At 36.4% G+C, this 24,262-nt stretch overlaps 1 protein-coding gene and 1 pseudogene across 4 annotated transcripts in view; both read right to left on the bottom strand.

The window, feature by feature from the left end:
• Positions 1 to 24,262, bottom strand: part of GABRA2 (gamma-aminobutyric acid type A receptor subunit alpha2) — a 110,627-nt gene that overhangs the window by 82,581 nt on the left and 3,784 nt on the right. For all 4 annotated transcript variants that reach the window (XM_064486960.1, XM_010980335.3, XM_064486955.1 and 1 more), the window contains one exon: positions 23,806 to 23,921. Coding sequence is in view for 3 of the 4 variants with exons in the window: in XM_010980335.3 (XP_010978637.2) it covers positions 23,806 to 23,921 (116 nt within the window). In the remaining variant the exon portion in view is untranslated. The remainder of the gene's footprint in view (positions 1 to 23,805; positions 23,922 to 24,262) is intronic.
• On the bottom strand, positions 5,732 to 5,847 carry LOC116149141 (U6 spliceosomal RNA; annotated as a pseudogene).

Below are 24,262 nucleotides of genomic sequence, written 5' to 3'. Positions count from 1 at the left end.
ACCTTTGAGACAGCTTTGATCTTACTTCTTCTCTCACCAGTCTAACATGCTGTTTTTCCACTACCTGCAAGACATACCAAAAACAGATGTTTTTGAAAAATGAGTAAAGCTGCAATAGGTAAGACAGATGAAAGGGGATGGATAATGAATGCAGGGAGTGAAAGGATAAAGTATTTCAACAAGACAGAGGAGGGAGTGAAGGGGGAGTTTTAAACATTAGTGGTGACGGCTAACCAGGAAGCATTATTGGACAGAGCTAAAAGACATTTCCACCCGCGGAGGCAGAGTTGGTATGAGGTCTCCAAGCTCAGAAGACTTTAGAAATACACACACACACAATGGCAGCTGAATCCCTGAGGACAAATGAGAACACCGTCAAGAATGAAAACGGAGGCAAAAAATATCTCCATGCATTAAAGAAGAGAGAGGTCATCAGAGAGAAAACAGGCAAAAACACTAATACCAACTAAGAAATATGACAAGATAATGGCCTATTTGAGACTATATAAGGACTTATAACTAATTTAAGGAACAATTTAGCAAAGGAAGGCTTAAAGAAAAAAATTAACTGTATTTTATAGAATTTAGTCTAATGTGTAATAGTCAAGCCTTTCAGCAATAAAGTTAATATTCTGAGACAATTTCATAAGACATTTAATAAAGATGCAAGAACATTAACAACACTAAAAATGGTTTTTAAAGACATTTATTCAATATAGGCAAGGGTGATAAAAAAATAAAATAAAATGTTATGAATGTATCAATAATGCACTTTAAAAGTCAGTCATTTTAGAATATATAATTTTATTTATATTAATGGCAACTTTGAGCCATAACTGACATCTAAAGTGCATTGTTGGATATAATTCAACTTTTCCATAACAATTTTAAGGGGAAAGTACATTCTCACATAATGGTTTGAAAGTATAACACCCACAGCTGGTAATCATGTCACATAAAAACTGAAACCAAATTTCTTTATCTCTTGCTAAGGGTTCATAAATAAGACTTTTTTTGACCAAGTGTCACATTCATGTTATATCTCATCCTGTAGATGGCCTGTTAATCACCTCTATAAAATGTTTATTGCTGCACAATTAAGAGCAAGTTAGATGCCAAAACTTGGAATCAGAGAAATCTAAGTTCAAATCTGAGTTGCACAGTAGTAATTTTGTGATCCTGTGCACATCACTTAAATTGTATGTGCTGCAATATTCTCACAGATGGGGCTCATAATGCCGATCTGACAGTGTGCTTGTAAGAATTAAATGACACCAGACAGAATGGCTACCATCAAAAAGTCCACAAACAATAAATGCTGGAGAAGGTGTGGAGAAGAGGAAGCCCTCCTACACTGTTGGTGGGAATGTAGTTCGGTGCCACCACTATGGAAAACAGCATGGAGATTCATTAAAAACTAAAAATAGACTTGCCATGTGATCCAGCGATCCCACTCCTGGGCATATATCTGGAGGGAACTTTAATTCGAAAGGATACATGCACACCAATGTTCATAGCAGCACTATTTACAATAACCAAGACATGGAAACAATGAAAATGTCCATCAACAGATGACTGGAAAAAGAAGTATAATGGAATACTACTCAGCCATAAGAAAAATTAAATAACGCCATTTGCTGCAACCTGGATGGAACTGGAGATCGCCATTCTAAGTGAAGTAAGCCAGAAAGAGAAAGAAAAATACCATATGCTATCACTTATATGTTAATCTAAACAAAGACATAAATGAACTTATTTACAAAACTGAAACAGACTGACAGCCATAGAAGACAAACTTATGGTTACCAGTGGGGAAAGGGGTGGGAAGGATGAAATGGAGAGTTCAAGATTTCCAGATATTAACTGCTATATATAAAATAGATAAACAGTAAGTTTATACTGTACAGCACAGGGAACTATAGTCAATATTTTGTAGTAACCTACAATGAAAAAGAATATGAAAATGAATATATATATGTATATGTGTGACTGAAACTTTATGCTACATACCAGAACCTGACACAACATTGTAAACAGACTATATACTTCAGTAAAAAAAAAAAAAAAGTATTAAATGAAATTATGCCTGTAGAGTACAGTGCGCTTGGCATAGACAAAACACTAAAAAAAAGATATGTTTAGTTAGTAGCAGCAATTGTATTAGTTTTATAATGTGCAACAAATTATTACAAACTTAAGCACTTGAAACAACATCCCTTTAGGAAGCACAGCTTGGCACAACTGGGTCCTCTGCTCAGGGTCTGAGGCTGAAATCAAGGTGTCTGCTGGGCTGGGTTCCCTTCTGGAGACTCTGGGTAAGGCTGAGCTTCCAAGCTCATTCAAATCGTTGACCAAATTCAGCTTCTCACACTGTATAATATAGCACACTGTATAGGGTCCCGATTTCCTTGCTGGCTGCCACAGCTCATCTCCTAGAGGCTGTCAACACTCCCTGCTACATGGTCCTCTCCAGCAACGGAGAATCTCCTTCACATCAAGTGCCTTTCATGTTTCAAATCTCGCTGACTACTCCATCTCAGATCCTTAGAACCAGATTTAAAGGGTTCATCTGATTATGTCAGGCCCTCCTGAGTAACTTAAAGGCAAAGTGCCGCAAAGCAAAACCTAACCACGGGACTGATGCATTCACAGTCCCAGGGATTACACAGGACTTAAAAAAGCACGCAGCAGGAATCTTGAGGGATATCTTAGAATTCTACCTACCACAGTAACAGCCCTAATAATTGTCTACTGCCTAACACTTTCAATCATTTAAAACATTTATCTTTTTTTAACTTTTTTTTTTTTTTAAACTGAAGTACAGTCAGTTACCATGAGTCAATTTCTGGTGTACAGCATAATGTTTCATTATTATTAAACATACATATAATTGTTAAATATAAATATAATTGTTTTCATATTCTTTTTCATCATAGGTTACTACAAGATATTGAATATAGTTCCCTGTGCTATACAGAATAAATTTGTTTTTTATCTATTTTATATATAGTAGTTAGTATTTGCACATCTCAAACTCCCAATTTATCTTTTTTAAGGTTTGAAGAAATCATAAGTAATTATGATCAGAAGCCTAATAAAATCCCTTAAGTTGTTATACCATTAATGTTTAATTATATTTATACACAGGAGATACGACATATTTATGGGAGTTTGAATTTCTAAAGAAAAGCCAAAAGAAAATAGACTACCGTTTACTTGCCTACTCATCCTTTCTCAGAAGCACCTTATTCCCCTGTTTCGTTCTGTACACTTCCAGAGACATAATCTTGAAAGCCAGAAATTTCCTTTCATTAAATTCTAATGGTGATAAGAAAAATCATGCAGTTCACAGATTCTGACAAACTAAAAGTTTGATTCTGCTACAAGCTTCCACTGGAAAGGCAGCCCCAAAAGGAGTTGAATCATGCTAGCCCCAGGGTAAGGAGTTAAAGATCATCCGATTTTATCAATTCCCTTACAAAAACAACCACCTATCTGCTGTTTTTAAAGAACCTCTCATTTGAACTCATTGTTTCTTAAATTGTGAACAAATTTCCATGTTATGACATATTAGCAAGAATCAAAGGGCCATTGGGAAGTTGACTACCAAACACCTACCACATGCCAGGTACTTTTATGGGACTATTACACACAACATTTCATGTAATCTTTTTTAACATTCTAAGGAATTTTCATTGTTTTATATCTATTTTACCTATGAAAAAACTGAGGCTCAAAGAAGATAACTAATGTGTTAAAAAAAAAACAAAACATACAATTGGAACGTGCGAACACCAGAATGCAAACCTAGGTTTATCAGGCTCCAAAGCCTGGTATGGTTCCTGGGTATACCATACTACCTCGTAAGGTTAGCATGGGTCACATGGGGACAAAGGAAATGCATCTAGAGGAAAGAATGTTTGCATTTAATATTCCTTCATTTCTTTGGTTTTCATAGACATATCCCTCTTTCATGCACCATATTCTTTAAATGTGACTCACAACAAGTCAGTCAGGGCTGAAATGTGTATGACTAATCTCATCACTGCATTATTAATTCCGCAAATAATCTAAGTACTCATTGATCGCATATCAAGCAATGTTGGAATTATTTACATAAAACACATGATCTTCTTGTGTCCTTATTAGCTATTCTTGGACATAATAACAGCAAAAGCTTTGATTCAGATCAAGTAAGGGGTAAAATCAGCAGAATGACAGTCAAAGATTCTGGCCTTACTTCACCAATGCCCTAACAGATTTTCTACTAATCAATGTCCTTTCTGTTGCTTCATATCTGAACCCAGATCCAAACCCAGGACATACATCCAAGTCAAGGCTGACCAAGAAATGTGATAAAGAGACCCCCCCCCCAAACAAATAAATAAGTGGGATTGCAAACCAGTCTTCATTTTCCAGAGGGACTTATCCAGAGGCTCCCAGAGCAGAGGTTTTCTCATTGCTATTGACCACCTCTGTTGGATTTGGGGGTTCTTAATTCCTGATTTATCAGATAAAGGCTCTAAAGAAACATGCATGGGTTGGAATGCTCATTCTATCACAGAATAATTATGTGACAAAGGGAAAATACTTGGTCTCCAGCTCTCATTTTCTTAATGAGAAGAAAAAGTGGGGCTCATCAAACTACCTGTCTCCCTTGTGGGACTAATAGTGAATATTAAATCCTAGGTGAGGTGCTTAGCATATTACCTGGCACTCAAAACATGGTAGGTACTATTATTATGGATTTATTATGACTCACATCATTTTATAATGTTATTAGATAACCTCTGCAAGACAACTGAAAAATTCCAATAGTCTGTATGAAACTAATAATGGTTTTGCATAATCTCAACATAGAAAAACATATAGACTTAACGCTTCTCGGGCTTTTGAAATACATTTTTGCCGTCTTGTTTTTGTTTCTATCACGTGCAACTAGTGGCTCTTACAGTGCTTTCATTTCGGTGTTAGAATGCAGTCCTGAATGCCCTACAGACAACAGGACCCATGGGGCCTCTGGTTCACAAGCGTCGCTCATGTGGTCACCCCAATTCAGCAACAGCGAAGGCCACTGAATAAGTCCATTTCACTATAGTAAATCCAAGCTCATCCTAATGGTTCTAATAATATGTGCTGCTGAATTTAAGGTTCAGCACAGCAACTGAATCCACTTATCAATCAACATTGTTTCTGAGAAGAGTGCCTCACTGTTAAGAAATGCTGGAGGTCCAAATCACCAACATTTAAAGATAAAACTCACTTTTTTTTTAAACAGGGCTATTAAAGATGTTTAATATATAATAAGATCACTAATCACTGCAGAAAAGAAATAATACACAATAAACAATTCTGTGATAAATTTATATCTGTATCTCATTAATAAATTTCAGATGGATAACAAGGTTATATGTACAAATTGAACTTTATAATGCCTAGAGGAAAATATAAACAATATATGTAAAAAATGTACATCGGAGAAAAGTCATGGAAGTCATCTTAAAAATCATGAAAGAGTTTTTAAAGTAATAGATTTTTAACTTTTTTTTGTATTGAAGTATAGTTGGTTTACAATGTTGTGTTCATTTCTGGTGTAGTGATTTCTGCATAGTGATTCAGTTATACATACATATATATTCCTTTTCATATTCTTTTTCATTATAGGCTATTACAAGATACTGAATATAGTTCCCTGTGCTATACAGTAAGACCTTGCTGTTTATCTACTTAAAAAAATATAGAACACTTCATGAATGTTCATGACACTTCATGTGTCATCCTTGCACAAGGGCCATGCTAATCTTCTCTGTATCATTCAAATTTTAGTATATGTGCTGCAGTGAGCACTAAAACTTACTGTTAAATGCCTAAACTGTATATGAGAACCCCAAATAAGGAGCTATCCAAAGTATAAATGCGTCTCTGTATTTTTATGTCTGAGCATTGGATTCACGTACAGAGTCAACTGACAAATAGTGAATTCTAGGTATTCTGCCAGGCACTGAGGACATAGTAGCAAACTAGAAAGATGTGGCCTCTGCTCCTCATTCATTTAATTCCACTTTCCCTGGCAATTACTGTCATGGAGGTTTGAGATTTCAGGCTAACATTTCAAAGACCATCTCCTCTTAAATACCTGAAATTCAGGCTCTGGTTTCACAGCCCAAACAGCAAAGCTCTTTATGCTTAGGCATCGGGGAAGAAGGCTTTGAAGGCATAGCAAATCAAGTTGTCAAAAAAGCATAATAATCAAGTCATAAACACACTAAGCGTGTTGGCCACAAAACATAGTTTCTGAATTATATCTTGAAACAAGATATGACTTGTATCACCAAGCAGTGCACATTAACTGTCACTATCGAAGATGAGTTACACCCTGAGAAATGGGTACTTCTTGCTATGAATGGTAATCTTTAAGCTGCCAAATGTCTTCAGTTCTACTTCTGAGTACATAGTAGAGTCGTACTGCTCTGCTCCCTGGAAGTTAAGCATGTCAATGTGCCTCCCTTTGAGCGAAGAATCTGAGAAGTGACATTGTCTTGGCCGAAGCTCTAAGTGACAGTATGTTCCTGATCCCAGGTCTTTTCCCTGACACTGTGACCAGCAATATTTTAGATGGTGAAAGTCCATCACCTTGAGACCCTCAGGGAGGATGATGTGTCGGAGAGCCCAAACCCTGCACACCCAACCAACCTCAGTGAACAGTGTCGGGTCATAAGCAATAAGAGAGAATAAAACATGTTTCAAGCTGAGACTTGTTACTGCAGCATAATTCAGTTAATTCAGACTAATACACTTAGTAAACAAAAGTAAGTCTCTGACCCTATAAAATTGAGAGCCAGCTTACAACAGTGGTGCACAAAAGTCCCTCTTCAAAGATATTGAGGAAAATCCTAGCCAGACTCACCTGGTGACAGAGTGATCTTACTATACACATTTCTTTTTCATTTTTAACTAAAAGATCACTAATAAAGTACTGTTGGAGAATAGAGGAAGATACCATTGTTTTTAACCAGAAACTTAGATGATTCAGTCCAGTGTTTGGGCCACCTGCATCAGAATGAAGACCATTTGATGAAATGCAGATTTCTGGGCAAAACTTGTGAATTACTGAATATTTGTTAAATGTGCATTTGACAAATTCTCCAACTGATTCCTTCATACCCTTCATGAGAAATCTTGGTTTAGGGCCAGGGGCTGCAAACTAATAGTTCTTTGTTATGTTTTGTTTGAGTTGCACAAGATTTTGTTTTGATTAGAATTAGAAGTGATTGGCATTTAAATTAAAAAAAAAAAACTTTCCGTAAAAACTGATATTTCCAACAACTTTCAAAAAATAATTGGAGTATCTAGCAACTCTGATCTCAGACACATATGGCAAGAATCAGAAGAAGCGGAACTCCCTTTAAACAAGAAATGTATGTGCTCCAGTTCTTCAGTCTTCATGATGTCAACTCATTCTTCTACTTGACCTGCCCAAGAGAAGCACTAGTTTGGGTCCCCATATTCTTGTTTCTGAGTTTTTTGTTATATGGACTGGATATTACGGAAAGTGGGAAAAAAGAAAGCCACTGAAGAGTGTTGGGCAAAAGAATTACATAATTAAATCTAATTTAAAAATAACCTGGCAATGTAGAAAGTAGGGTAGGGCTGGGTTTATATATTCAGGTGTTTTGGGACACTTTTTACTGGCCAGGCAGGCAGCATGACTGAGGGGCATGAACTGAATGAGATCGCTTATTAAATGTGGAAGATCTACCTTCTCTAGTGGGGAAAGCTGTTACTTAGTTTCAATTGCTGTCATCAGTTCAATTTCAGTTTCAATTTCTGTCATCAGGAATTTCAGCCTAGGATGACCAAATCTGCCATTTTTAAAAGAGGAGACAGAAATCCACAATTTTATTGCAAGGGTCCTGATTTCTAAATGCTTTAGGCTGATTATTTATTTAAAAACAGAAACACACCAATCATGTTGATATCTGTGTATTGAGGATACAGAATTAAAGTCAGGAAACTAGGAACAAGTAAAGAAAACTTGAAAAACCATTCTCAGATGGATTTTTAGCTCTTGTAGTTTGACAAATGTGGATACCATTAACCACTGCAAAGAGAACCACAGGAAGAAAAGCAATTTCAGGTGGCAAATTCATGAATTTAGTTTCTAGAAGTTTGAGAAATGTGTGCACGAAAGGACACGGCTCATCAGGAGTCTATTCACTTATTCAACAAATATTATGATTATCTACCTTCTAGAAGCAGTACACATACACTTGGGGCTAGAACAACAGACAAGGAGGCATAAATCTTTGACTTTAAAGCTCTTAGATTCCAATAGGTGAAAGATAGAGTCACCAAAAGAGTACGTTAATATTATGGCAAATACAGTAATGGGTAATTTTTTCAACAGAGATGTGTGTGTGTGTAGGGATGATAGTCATGTAAGATTACTATAAAGTATGATTTTCAAGCCGGAACCTGAAGAAAGGAAAATGTGTTCCCAGTAGACTCGACAGCTTGTAAAAAGGCCCACAGGCTAGAGAAAGTCAAATGCATTAAAGAATAAAAACTGAAACAAGGTCAGGTAATCTACACCACTTCATGCAAGATAGTGATAAATTGTCAGAGATGAGGCCGGAAGAGTGAACAGAGGCCAGGGGCTGTAGAAACTACCACCTTAAGTGCTCTGGGCTTGATCCTGGAAGTAGTGTATGGTCATAAAGAGAGTTCATCTGGGCAGTAGCAAGCAAATTTACACCAGAAAACAGCAGCAGGAGGAGAGAGAATCTACAGATAGGTTACTATTTGAGGCTATGGAACTGAATGAAATTCTTCTGGGAAAATCATGAAAGTGAAAAGCAAAAATAGTTCAAAGGACGGAATCTTGGAGAGCGCCTACATTCGGGAAGGGAGAAAATAAACAAAAACCAAAGAATGAAGACGGAAGGCGGAGAGACCAAGGATCAGGAAAGAGGAGTGAGTTTCAAAAGGAGGTAGATCTATAATATCAGAAAGAGCAGAGAAGTCAAACAGGGAGAGTTCTGAAGAGATGTGGCCAATTACATCCTATAGAGAGAGACAATGTCCAGCGATGTGTAGAATGCTGGCAAATACACCTTGGCACATTTATCGCTACCTCACTTGTACCTATGACTTCCTAATGAACCATGCTCAGCTTTAAGAAAAGTTCTTTACTGGCATTTTCATGCAATAGAAGTACCTAGTTTTGTACGAATTCCTAACTGCTCGGAGTTGGAAGACCAAACAGCCTTTGTACCCTTCTCAGATGGCCACACTTCGGAGGGTGAGCAGCCTTATTCTGCTAACTTGTATTCAGCCCATGCTTGTCTGTTTCTCTACAATGAAGGAAAAATTGGTTTTAGATTTCTGTTCCAAGAAACTTATTTTCTACTCTATTTGCCTTGAAACAAGACACAAAAAGATGGCAGAAATTTTAGATGGAAGAGGCATTGCAGATCATTAGCTAGAGTTGCCTCAACTTCATGTTTTGGAAACTGAGGCATGGAGATAATCATTGGCCTTTTATAGACGGAAAGGGGATTTCCATATAGAAACTAGTGTATTTACGCCCTTGTAGACTGCTTTGCCAAAACAGCCTCTTCTGATCGAAGCAAAGTCCCTTTTGTCTTCTAGTGTGTTTAAAATTAAAATACAATCAATTCTTTAAGAACTTGGATCCTCCGGGTTTATAATCTGGTCTCTATCAAGTATTCTAATACAAACCATGTATAATATTTTTTAAAGGAAATCACACATTTCATCTGTCCAAAAATAAAATTTTGGAGCAACTTAAACAGAATATAAAATAATTTAAAGAGAGAGCTCTATTATTTTTTTACCTTCAAGATTACACATTTGGTAAAATTTTATTTACCACAGTAATATACTCAGAATTAAATTAGTTTTTTATAATGAATTATTTATACTAGATTAGTTCACAAGCTTGATGTCACCCACCCAAGTACTAACCAGGCCCGATCCTGCTTAGTTTCCGAGATCAGACAAGATCGGGAGTGTTCAGGGTAGTATGGCCATAGATACAAGCTTCATGTCAGTATTTTCCCCAAGACTAGCTAATTGCAATGTCCAATGCATTTTTTGAAGCAGAGTTCAAATGCCACCATGCATTTCCACAAATTAGTTTTAATTTGTTAACTATAGCTATAGATAGGGATATGACCTTATTTACATAGAATGTGACAGAATTAGAGTGTACTGATAACTGAGTAGAGAAATTGAATTTAACATTACAAATCATATCCACAGACTTTAATGGTCAACCTAATATTTACTTGCAGTTTTATAAAAGCATTATCATAAGGAATGACTTTATCTGTGATTGTACTCTGAAAAATATAAGGTTTATCACTGCAACCTTTAGAAACATAAATTATGAATTCCTAATTGTCAGAGTAAAACATGACAGTAATAATAGTAATAGTAATAATAATAATGAGTACTTAAAGGGCCTCTTCTCTTCATTGCACTGTATGCTTCATGAATGCCCCCTGAGGTTGTATAATGCGGCAGTCTTAGCTGAGAACTTCCTTGCTACTCAAACTGAGGCCCAAGGACCAGCAGCATTGGCATCACCCAGGTCCTATTAGAAATTCAGCATCTTGAGCTTCATGGAGATACACTGAATCAAAATCTACATTTTGACAATCACCATCCAGGTTATTCATACACAAATTAAAGTTTTAAATGCCTTAACTATATCAACTCATTATTGGAATTAATATTTTCCATTTTACAGAGTAGGAAATTGAGGCACAAAATGATTAAGCAACTTTTTAAAAATATTTTTTTAATTTTTAATTTTATTTATTTAATTTTTAGGGGGAGAGGTAGTTAGGTTTACTTACTTATTTATTTTTAGAGGAGGTACTGGGGATTGAACACAGGACCTTGTGTATGCTAAGCATGAGCTCTACCACTTAAGCTATACCCTACCCCTCAATGATTAAGCAACTTTTATTAGCATTAGTAAATGTGGTAGGCATTGCCAGTGGCTTACTGAATATCCAATACATCTTCCTTCTCTGTAATAAATCTCCAATTTTATTCAGAGCAGAATTGTGCCCACCCCCAGGTAGAGTACTCATTTTTCCAGATGCTCTCCTGGCTTGAAATAGCTATGATATAAATATGGACACTGGCTGCAAGTGGTGGGAAGGTTTAATTTTCTGATGAAGGGAACTCCAGGAGCTGGCACAGTCCCTGCCAATTTATTCCAACCTTAACGATGGATATGATAGCTGGAGCTGCAGCAGCCATCTTGGGATCACAAGCTAACAGCATAAGGACTGAAGTCAACGTTTAGGAAGAAGTGGAAGAATAAAACAGAGTCTGGGTTCTTGATGATGTTCTTGATGTCATCAAGTACTAGGAGCCACCTCCCTTTAGACTTCTAGTTTGTGAGAAAAACTGATATCCATTGGAGCCACTGCCGATAGACATTTCAGTTACTTTCAAACACATCCTTAACTGATAAAGGCTCCCATGATATTCTTCTTTCACTTATGTCTTATTCTTTTATTCCAACATTACAGAGCTAGGTTTCCTTTGTTCTGAGTGGCATTAAATTTACACTATAAAAAGCCCCTTGGGGTATTATATCTTCTGCTAATGTCTTCAGACGGAAGTATGTGAAGTGTCACACCACCCTCTCTGAGTGGATGGGGGAAAATTAGAGCAATGGCAGGCCACAAAACTTCCCCAAAGCGAAAGGATCTGATGAAGAGTCACTTTCCACTGACTTTCACATCCACTCACTTCAACATGCTCCTGAACACTTGCCGCATCTGTGAGAGGTTTTGCTTAACCTCTCGGCTGGTCCGAAGCAGCAGCAACGGCAGCAGAAACTGCAGCTGCGCCCACAACTGGTAGCAGTCCGCTGTGTGAGGGTGACATGCCTGTATGAGAATCCGTCACCAAAAATAACAAAGACTAAATTGGCTGACAAAGGCAGGCGACATCAGTGTAACAACTAGAACTGCATCTCCACCTAAACATCTCCATCCTGAGTCAGCAGCTCGGCCCCATGGGACTTCTCATCAGCCCCAAATTTCACAGATGATAACGTAAACCCTCAGTGACCATCCCTGAGCTAATACTATGAGTCAGACCATCAGTTTGGTGGCAGACAAAAACACCCCCAAGAGTGTGCAGATTATCTGGGAAGCTTGAAAGAATGAAAGTTGAAAGGAATTCTTCTGCTACAGCAACATTCTCCTCACTGCTTCATCCATCTGGTGTTCTCCTGTAAGAATTCAGGCCCTATGATTCTGATTGATATGTTTTAAGAATAGCAAATCGATTTTTGATATTTAACCTACTTTAAATGCCAACATACTATAATATAAGCACCACTGATCATGTGTCTCTACGTGTAGTTTTCTTTCTTTTTAAAGAGAAAAGTGCTTTATTTTTTAATGTTTTTCTTTTCTAATATTCCTATTTTTATTGAAGTGTAGTTGATTTACAATGTTAGTTTCAGGTGTACAGCAGAGCAATTCAGTTATGCATACACATATATACATATATATTTTTTCAGTTTCTTTTCCATTATGGCTCATTACAAGAAATTGATATAGTTCCTTGTGCTGTACAGTAGGTCTTGTTATTTATCTCTTTTATATGTAGTAGTGCATATCTGTTAATCCCAAACTCCTAATCTTATCCTTCCTCCCCTCATTCCCCTCTGGTAACCATAGTTCTTGACAGTCTTCATTGATCCTATAATTCTGTGATCATTACTAAGGCAAAAGCTACTCAAAATGATAAAAGGATGCTCTCAGTTTTAGTTTGGAGGGACTAAAGGGACTTTGCTCTCTTACTAATGCTCTACTGACAACTTCCATTAAAATGGCTCTACATTTACCCCCATTCCATTATAACATTTTCACCACCTAAACCCACTCCATTTACTCTTAAGATTCTAGAGTTTCTCTTCCTCTAGTAGCTGTTGGATGAGTCCTCTGCTATTCTTCAAAGCACAGTCATCAGCTTCACATTTTTTGCTTCAATGATTATCCTTTCACATGCCCTAAATAACTGATTAAATCTACCCCCTGCCCCCAGTCGCCTCTACTCGACCTGAACACCAGCCTTGCAATCCCATTTTCTTTTAATTAAGACTTCCTCTCTTGGTATTTAAAATTCTAATCTTTCTTGTAAACCTGGCTGGCATTTTAGCCCACTATTTCTTTTCTTGAAAATTGGAGAGTTTCTCTATGTAATCATTATAACAAAAATGAATTTGTCCCATTTACCCTAATTCTCTGACTATGGTTGATTTGCTTAATTCTCTGGTAAAGGCTTCTAAAAAATTCATATAATGGAAAAAATGTGGACCCTCCAACCCAAATATCTGAGCAGTAACTCAGTATTTTTGCTTCAAAATCTAACATCATCTCAGGAGTAAACTGGAAGCCTCTCATTTCTTTCTAAAACATCCCATGATGTTTGTCTTCCTCCTCCAAACTACCCCTCTGATTTAAGTCTGGAGCTCTCTTCTGTCCTGAAAAATTTTTCACACACACACACACACACACAATTCTAAAAGCACCCAATACTTTTACATTCTTAATGGAAGTCAAATGCCTTTCCAATACTTACTAAGACACTTAGGTATCACTACAAAACATAATCTAGACAATAGTTTTGGGAATGCTCTTGGGAGGAATTAATAATTTTTTATCCTTTCTTCAACCTTCCTTCAATTTGTGACCTAACTCTACTCCTCTACTCAAGAGACAAAAATCCAATTGTACTACTTACAATATCACATGCCTAAAATAGTCATAAAATTTATTAGACTTTACTGACCATCTCCGCAAAATAGTTGAAAATGGCAGTATCTGCTTCTGGACACATATTTTCTGTGGATACTATTCAAGAAGAAGGGAAACCTTCCTTTTCCTTTTATTACGTTTTAAGTCAACTTAGTAATATCCTAACCGAACCTACCCTCTAAGAATACTGAAATACTTTTATACAGAAAGAATAATGCCACACATGCTACTGGAACAATCTTTGTGCTACGTTTTGCATTTAATCCCCTAATAAGGAACTAACAACCTGAATGTCAACAAAGATATTCATAAAAGGAATGTTCTTATAACAGAGTACTATGTTTTTGAACTTTACGTGAAACTATTTCTGTTTCTAATCATGCGTATTTTAAATATTTAAATAAACAAGAAATGTAAGAAGATTAAACAAAAATTGGTAGTACTTGATTCATATTAAATTAAGATGGAGATGGAATCATACTTCCCTACATGCTAGTTTTTCAGCTTGTAATTTGATGTATAAAGGCATCAAAACTACCACCTAATGTAAGTTACTTAAAATGCAAAAACCCATGGAGACTTTGAAGGGATCTCTATGCATCTTACAAGTTGATATCCCTAATTTGGTAAACTACTATATAAAAGCTCTTTAAATTTCAACATTAATTTCATTGTTATGATACCTTATTCATAAGTGATAAGATCTGTACCTTGAGGAATGATGGTATTTCAAGAGAAAAACAAGTTTTCAGAATTCTGTGTTGGGTCAGGAACATCCAAAATTCACAAGAAATAAACTAAATACTCATAATACTACAACTCATATGTCTTTTTCTTTTTATTTCACAGGGCCTGTCTAGTTACTTTTTAACTCATCTGTAGCTCAAAAAAAATTAAGATAAGGCAGAAAATAAGTCTTCCTTAGAAAGAGAACTGAGGAGCATCCAGAAGTTTCCACTGGAATTAACACGTACCCTACTACCTCTAGGACTGCCACCCTTACCATAAACCCCCTCACAATCCTGCGACAGACACAGAATGGCGTGCTTGCTGGATGTTACACTCTTCTGTAGATATTACAACTCTCAGCCTGACAGTAAATATATAAGAACCAACCCTTCCCCTTATGGGAAAAGACTCACAGTTCAAAAAAGAAAAGCACAGTATAATTATACAATATTTTTAATTAAGGAAAGAGTAAAGAAACAGATGTTAGGATACTCAAAAAGCGGAAAGAGCCAAAATATGGTGCAATATGAATTTCTAAAGACCTGGTCCTGTTCATTATTCCAGCATTTCCAGGACCCAGCAAATCCTTGGCCCTTGGTAAGAAACACCTGAATGAATGAGCTACGCTTATAGATACAGAACTTGGCTAACTCCAGTTGTATGGTACAAGTAAAGGTGGTTTCTTATTCCTCTAAACTTCAATAGCATGTTCTTGGAATGGAACATGTGTTGTACTGTTTCAAGTTACTGTGAGAATCACACTGTACCTCTCTTATCTGCCTTCCAAGGAACTTCAGCCCCTGGAGAACAACACTACCCCGTGTACATCTTTATATCCTGCAAAGTGTCTGGCACATCATAAGCCTTCAACATATGTGTGTTAGGGAACAGATACTAGAATAATTTCATTTGACTCTTTTCATGTTAACATATTGAAAAGTAATGACTTGCAGAGGCAATGAGGGGCCATGGCCACTACCAGTATAGATTTCTGCAATATGACTGGGCTGCAGCAATCAAAAAAATAATACTAACACAAATGGATGCCTATGGTCCAATTTATCCACTGCTTATTAAGGGATGAAAGAAAGAAAAAGAAAAAAAGAGAAAGAGAAAGAGAAAACGAAAAAGAAAAAGAAAAAGAAAATGAAAATGAAAATGAAAAAGAAAAAGAAAAAGGAAAAGGAAAAGGAAAAGAAAAAGAAAAAGAAAAACCCTTGCTTGCACCTGAGCTTAAAAGCTAGAGAGGAAACAACACGGTGAGTGAGGAATGCTTGTGCTTAAAAGAGCAAAAATAATAATTCCTCAAAATTAGGACTGTGAACAATGCCTTTCTAGCAGCAATGGTTGAGAGAAGCAGCAGCTATTAATCCAAAATGTTTTAAGGTGAAAACAAAGCCTTAGCGTCAGTTGATTAAAACATGGGTAATATTCTCTGGATCACGCACTTTGGTGATGCCCCCTTGAAATTTGAGAGAGATGCTGTTTGGGAAGAAAGCGCCACCACCCAATCTAGTGTATACCATTACTGCCATGTACGCATTGAGTCTGTATTTCCTATAAAATTACCACAAGATATATATGTGTGTGTGTATGTATATATATACACATATGTATAATTAAAACAACAAACTGAGAAAGAATTCTACAACACTTCACTCTAACCATTTCTGAAGAAGCCCATCTTAGCACATTCCCTGACAAGGAGGGGGCAAGCAACACAGATTTGTAGTGAGGATGTACAGAAAGTGTTTCTTCATCTGCTTCAAAATATCAAAAAGAATCCAAAAGTCTGCACCTAACATTAGCGCGTTTCTAGTTTAAGCCAGAATGCACCGTGAAAGTGCAAACTAGTTCCATGTCACGGGGAGGATACCAAGTCAGGCCCCAGACACTTTTGAAGGAACTGATTTTGAAAGTCATGCCCAGAGTTCCCAGCCTCCCAAAGAGCATTCTGCTTCAGGCACCTAGTACCTTTCTGCTTTCTCTGTTCTGTGCCTCTCACAAAATCATTTTAAATAAAGAGGAAATGAAAAATAACTTGATATTGATCATTTACACCTTTACCAAAAGCTATTTACACACTCATGTGAGATCACCCCAGCTTATCTTCATTTTCTCACTCATGAAAAATCAAATGCAGTGTTTCCTGTGACCTTTTGGCAAACTCAAGTGGGTGGAGAAGATGTGGTGCAGAGTGAAAAAGGCTCTGAAATCTTCTCATGCCTAAAGTTTATCCTGAAGGTTAGGGATAACTGAGGGCACTTGAGGGGACCTCAGAAGGCTGAGTCAAAAGGGAATGGAGACTGCATTGTCCACGGCTCATGCCTCTTCCAGGAGAAGCACCAGCCCCAGTCACAGCTGCTGAACAAGGGGGAGAAGGCTGAACATCACCATGTCTAAGCGGAGGCTCAACACCTGAAGTTTACCCTGCCTGCATCTGAGACTAGAACTTCTTAAGGGCTCAGTCGCTTCCTTTCTGCTCAGCTTGTAAATCACCTGTCCTTTCCCCACCCTTCAGTTCTATAAAGAGATTTCAGATCACTCTCAGTGTGAGCTCCTTGCCGATGCCTCTGCCGCCCCCTCACCACATAGGATGCAGTCGAGCACCAGGCGTGCACTCTGTAACTACAAGACCCATAGCTTTTGCCTTTCAAGTTCCTGGCACATCCCAGGTTAGGACAGTGGACAAGCGTTCAGTCTTATGTCCCTGAAATCATCCTCTACACCATATGGTGAGGTTTTCATTCTGTAAATATAACTTTGCTCTTATAGGCAAATTCATGATCATGAATTGATGATGCCAAATTGTTATATGTCTCAATGATAATTATAAAGAACAATAAATACAACTTATTTCTTTTGTGATTGGCTTTGTTTTCACACATTCAGCACATACACAAAGGTGTGTTACAAAATGAAATCAATAGCATAAGAAACACACAAATATATCCTTTCTTTAAAAATAGATGATTTGTGCCACAATTTATCCTTTTTTTAGAAGTCACAGCTTTTATAAATGAAGGGAAACACAGAGATGGCCTCTATTGCTTTCATAGTAGGATAATATCTACAAGTATTGCGTTCCTACTCTGTCTGCCAGTCACTCCAAAGGATTTAGATGCTAAAAAAATAAATAAATTAAATTAAATCCTTAACAAACCAATAGGTCACATACTTTTACTTCCCCCATTTTACAAATGAAGAAACCAAAGCAAGAAGAGGTTGAGTAACATGCTAAAAGTTTTTGAGTCAATGTATTGCAGCAACAGAATTCAAATCCAAAGATGTTGGTGTTCCAAGGCACTGATCTTAACCATTCATTACTTTCTAAAATAATGCAATGCTATCCTGAGGTCAGATGTACTCAGGTTCTGGGAGAGGTCAGATTTTTTTGTATTGATTTTTACCCACTGAATAGCCTATATTTTGTTGTTTATAAATTTGAGACTAGGAAAATTCATACAAGCATGTTATCATCTATCTCTTTATAGCCTGAGGGGAAATATCTAAGAGTGAATTTGGAAACTGACCTTCAGACCCTAAGTCTATAATCTAACATCATGTTTTTCATGGGCTTTAAGAAGAAAGCTTCTTCAAGTTTTCAGAGTACAAAACAAGAGCACTGGGGGGAAAATTCTATCTAGACAAGCTCATTGAAACAGCTTTTCAAAATGCAGTTAAGCATGGTACTCAATCTAGATTTTCCAGACTGAATCTATAATTTAGATACCAAGCCTTGTCATTTCTAATAGTTGTCACTGTTGAGCATCGTGGATGTTAGCTGTCATAAATATATGAGGCCTGTCTCCACACTCATTTTTTTCAATGACCCCATAAAACTGGTCCAGAAAACAAAGGTTGCTCCTTTTATTCAGTTAACAATTTGAAAGCCTCTTATGGAATGTGAAAATCCATAGGTGGGACCCAAGCTGTTAGCTCCAATGACTAAAATGAAAACAAAAGGGAAAAACTGATTCAGTTATTAGTTCTAACTAATCTGCATGTATGGTCTTGGTAGATAAGATATCAAAGTAAATTCATCTCAGGTTTCCAGACTTACAAAGAAATAAACCAACCAAATGCACAAGACCTACCAATGTTTTCTTTGCATGTTTTCAAGGATACTACCTTCTAAGAGGATGTTCTCCTTAAAGAACTCTCCTCTGCTGTTTCTAACAATACTAACATCTATCCATTATATGTCACGTTATGCTTTCTTAAAAATTTTAATTTACTTGAGCCACACGATATCCTTGAGAGATAAACAGAGTAAGTAGAATCTCTCCTCCGATTTCACAGATGAGTAAATTAAGTCGCAGGCAGGATTAATGAATCACCCAAAATCACAGTTAGTTCAGGGCAGAATCACAGCTGACGTAAGTCAAGAGTTTGAATAATTGGTGTAATAGTTGTTTTCCATTCAGTGAAAAGTCAGCTTAAAATATGCTGATGCTAAGAGTGAAAGGCCAGTATGATAATTAAATGATAATTGCTTTGATGATTTTAAGGATAAGGTAAGTTCTCTAGTTGAGTCTTTTCATCATGGTAGCATATTAAGAAAACAAAATGATGTATAATCTTTTATATGTGTTGTATAGCACAGGGAACTATATTCAATATCTTGTAGTAACTTATATGAAAATGAATATCTGTATGTTCGTGTATGACTGAAGCATTATGCTGTACACCAGAATGGCACGGCATTGTAAACTGACTATATTTCATTAAAAATATATATACAAAAAAATTAAGAAACAACAAAATAAAAAGCAATATTTAAAAAAAATTAAACATAAAATAAAAACCCAAAACACATGCACACATGCACACACATAAGCAAAATATGCTTCGAGAAAGGAAAGCAGGAGCTGGATGACAGACATGGTTAGGGGATGTTCACACAGTTGTGCTTTCTTACTGAGACAAACACATATTTGTTTCCAAAAATAAAATATATTTTATTTTGCAAAAAAAATGAAATAAATGAATAAAGTTAAAATTCATTCAAGAAACATTTAATTGCACGCTTACTATGTGCCAGGCACGGTTCTAGATGCTTGGGAATCAAACAACAAAACATGCAAAAATCCCTGACCTCAATGAGCCTATGTTCTACCAAAGAGACAAAAATAAGCAATTGATGTACTGATAATAAAACACTATTATCTTGTATACTAAAATATTAAGTGCTAAGAAACAGAAGAAAAACTGGTCATGGGTGTAAGGGGAGAATCAGAAGTGGGGGTGAGGGAGGGATGAGACTTGCTAACGAGCAGACACCTGCAGTGTTTATTTGACTGGTCAGGGTAGGCCTCACTGAGAAGGTGCAATCAACGAATATCCAGGGAAGGGGGAACAGTCAGGGAAAAAGCTCCAAGGAATATCCTGGTGTGTTAGGAAGGAAGCCAGTGTGACTGCAGCAGGCTTAGCAAGGAGAGTTGTATGATGTGAAGCCAAAGAAAGGACAGGAAGACAGATCATGCAGGGTCTTGGAAGCCACAGAAAGAAATATATTTTGTCTTTTGATTGAAGTAGAAACCATCGCAGGATTTTGCTCTGTTGAGTAATGTGATCAGACCCATAGTTAAAAGAGGACCCATTGTTCTGTACACCATAAATATATAGACTGCTAAATGTCAATTATATCTCAATAAAACTGGAAGAAAAAAAGAGAACCCACAATCATTAAACACCTAAATCCTATCACTCAATGTAGTGTATAATCTTTGCTGTGTATATGAATCCCAATTTTCCCTCCTCCTCTCAGAATAAAATACTAGCGAGCCTATTTTCCCCAAGAAAACTCCAAGGCTCAGCATGTCTAAGTAGTTTGTCTAGGATGAGATCTAGTAAGTTGTAGAGCTAGGTGAAAAGAACAATTTTTCTCACTCAATCTAAAACTGATTGCTCTTCCTTATGCACTCATTTATATTAAAGTTACAAAGGGAAAAAAAGTAATAATTGAGATTAATTATCCAGATTACCCATCAATAGAGATGTTCAGTTTGATATATTAAAATTGAATCAAACTCAATTTTTCCCTTATTATTAATTTCTGGGACATAATGATACAAATAATTTCCTTGAACTTTCTATTTGAAATGACATATGAACATCCAGGCTAAGAATTTTGGACATGGAAATAATCATAATAATTACAGAAATGTACAAGAGTATATTTATGAAAATTTTCAAGGGCTTCTAGTTATTGTTCTGTATTAATTCTCTACTATATGTCACTTTGCTAAATCCTTTGCATATATCAGTTTTTAATACTCATCAAAAACCCTAAGAATAGTAATAGTAATCCCACTTCATAGATGACAAATGTGGCCCCAGAGAGGCTAAGTATTGTTAAGGTCACAGGACTGCTCAGTACCAAAGCAGGGATTTAAGCTAAATCTCTGCAGTCTAAAGTTAGGTTCTCTCCACTAAGCCACGGTGTCTTTCTGCTGCACGATGCTCAACATATCACCTCAACATCCACATCTAAAAGATCAGCCAGATCTGAGTAGCCCATTTTCCAGATGATTAACTGGTCGTAGAAAAGTTAATCAAGCAATCAACCTTTATTTTATGGCCGCCATATGCAAATCAATATTTAGTTACTGAGAGCACAGAAGATTCATGATACAATATCTTGCCTCAGTAAGCTCACAATCTTGTTAAGGTAACAAGAGACACATAAAAAGGTAATAAATAATCCAAGGTAGCAAATAATAAGTACCACATGCAATCCAGAGCCAACAACCGCTAAAGAAATTCAACAGAGAGAAAATTGAATCTGGGCATTTCAATTTAGTTAAGAAAGATTGTTACTAAAAGGACCCATGCTGAGGTGGTCTTCACAGGAAAACTGGGGTTTAGATCAGCAGAGAGGATGAGGAAAAATAATTCTAGTGAGTGTGGATAACATGATCAAAGGCCAACGGAGCAGATGGATTCTCATGAGAAAATGAAGAGACGACTTTGAAATGCAGGATGGATGGATGGCAAAGGGAAAATGAAGCAGAGAAGTAAACTGTAAAAACTTTTGATTGTCAAATTAGGAATTTACAGGAGGAGGAAAGGAATTGATTTTGTTTAACTGACAGTATGTGGGACCTGCTTTGTGTACACTTTTGTTTCCATGATCCTTTCAACAACCCTGTAAGGTAGGACGTTAAATACATCATGGCCATTTTAAATGAAAGTAAACAGATCCCCTGGCCAAGGTACAGTTTTGGGTATGTAGATGGAGCAGAATTTCTCATCTAGATCTATCTGCACCCAAGGCCTATATTCCTTCCACTGCCCCCTCATTGCTGTCTACCAACAGCAGTGGGGAACCACTGAGGGTATTTGATCAAGAGAAGAGAATGACACATGAAAAGCATCAACCAAAAGAAGGCTAATCTGACTGTGAGATACTAGCATATGTCCAATGTCAGGGAAGGATGGAGGAAGGAACACACCAAGCAAGAAGAGCCACTGAGTCAAATGCATTAAACTAAATAACACAGTGGCAAGAATCTATATGCGAATGCTGACAAGGGAGGTGAAGAGAATAGAAGAGATTTTACAAAAGAAATATGAAGCAGTAAATGGTGATACCCAGGACCAGCAACAAGTAGTTTTTACTTCCCGACTAGACGCCCATGGTGTAAATATTGCTCCTGAAAACTCAGAGACAAAAATCCAAGACCTAGCTCAAATATTTTAAGGTTTTGACAGCATATGATTTATTTAAAAGTGATAAAATCTATGCCTTGGGAAAAAATCTGCTTTAGTGCAGCCTACCTCTCAAACCACCATCATGAACTATAACAGCCTTATGCTGGGCATTTGTCTACTGCATGAGTTTGACATGAGCTCCTTGCTGTACAGGCTGATGTGGACAGTAATTCCTTATATTCATGGTCATTCGACATGTTTCCATGACTAAGGAAACATTCTTTTCTTTTCCTTTTACTAGACGAACTGTACGTGAAACAACTGAGCTCTCCCTGAGAGATACCATGTGTCATATTGCTGAACATCATTCCTCCCCAGCACTTCTCTCTTCCAATACGACGTACCACTCAGGATTCAAGACAAAAACTAACAGCAATTAAATGGCATATTATTTAAAAACAAGTTGGGTCTTTTCTGAACTTTTCCAGCTCCTGAGCAATGCAAACCACAGAACTGCCAAATTTATGTATAGAATTAACAACAACCTATATTTTTCAAAGACAGTATTTACATAAACATCCAGGCATTTAGTCAATACATATCTTTTCAAGCAACTTAATATTGCAAAGTTGCCAACCTGGTGATAATCAGAATAATTATACAAATCTTTTATCAGTATCAAGTGTTCAAATAATTTATCTTAATTTTGAATTATTAATTAATCTGAACATCCTAATAAATATAATATATATGATAAATGTCATATAAATGATAATATATATATATCTGCATATACACATGTCAGAATTGTCGAATAACAATATTTTGACTAGAATCATTTTAAGAATTACACACCTACCCTACTTTTACCTAATTCCCTTAGCATCAGCCAACTATGCTGAAGGATAATTAAAATTTAACATGTTAGCCAAGCTTAATTTCTTTCACCTCTATGGATAAAAACAGATTTGTTTCTCTGAGCTGAAAATAGATGTTTAAGTTCGAAATCAAACTGTGCCACAGCCCAACAAAATTAGGCCTACAGCTAAAGGATATCTAAAACGCCTTTGGAAGTTTCAAGAATGTCAAACCTGTGCTGTATTTTAGAAAAGTCACATGCATGCGTCAAGAAATATCATCACAGAATAATAAGTGTATTTCCTGAAATACAACCCAGATAGTCTTTCATTTTTTTTTTATGTTCTTCATATCTCCATATCTGTACCAATATGAAAGTAGGCATCTGTAAAATTCAGTGAGGGAAACCGGAGATACTGCACAAACGCATCTGCCCAATAACGTTACACTTTCACATACTCTAAGTTTGAAAAACTTAGCCATTATGAATAAAACTAATTTAAAAACTCTTCATGCACAAAGTCTGGGCTCTATATGACTTCTATAAAAGGTATGTTAAATACATTGTGTATGTATAAAAGAAATCAGAAATAATGTTTATTTCATATACCTTATTTTTTATTATCTATGTTTGTTTAATATGGGGCAATACATTCATATATTAAAAATGTATTAAAATATAAATATTACCCTTAACTTTTAAAGGCATTATTTTGTGAGCGTTCAAAAAAAAGAAAACTATTTTTACCTCCCAGTCCTGGTCTAAGCCGATTATCGTAACCATCCAGAAGTCTGTCTAGAATTCTTGTAAAGATGGTAATGTTATTTTTAGCCTCATCTTCTTGGATGTTAGCCAGCACCAACCTAAACAGATAATTTTACAAGCTGATATATATACATATGTGTGTTTTGCAAGCGCTAACATGCTCTTCTTCCTTGATTTGAATTTTAAGTCTCCCTAAGCTATCAGTGCCACCCGTTTTCCTCCTTTTTTTTTTTTTCCACTTCTATAAATACCAGTCTGCCTGTGGGAAAGGTAAACATGCTGTTGGAAATGGATAGTAAATACTAGATTATCAGAAAGTTTGATGTCAAAATTATTTCAGATTTCTAACACAGAGCATTCTGTGTGAACTAGTCATTTTTTCTAAAATCCACTCCCTAGAATATATTATGATTGTAGAGTATCACATGCAGACAGTATT

This window comes from Camelus dromedarius, chromosome 1 (assembly GCF_036321535.1).
Source record: "Camelus dromedarius isolate mCamDro1 chromosome 1, mCamDro1.pat, whole genome shotgun sequence".
Classification (NCBI taxonomy): domain Eukaryota; kingdom Metazoa; phylum Chordata; class Mammalia; order Artiodactyla; family Camelidae; genus Camelus; species Camelus dromedarius.
This window is presented reverse-complemented; position numbering and strand designations above follow the sequence as displayed.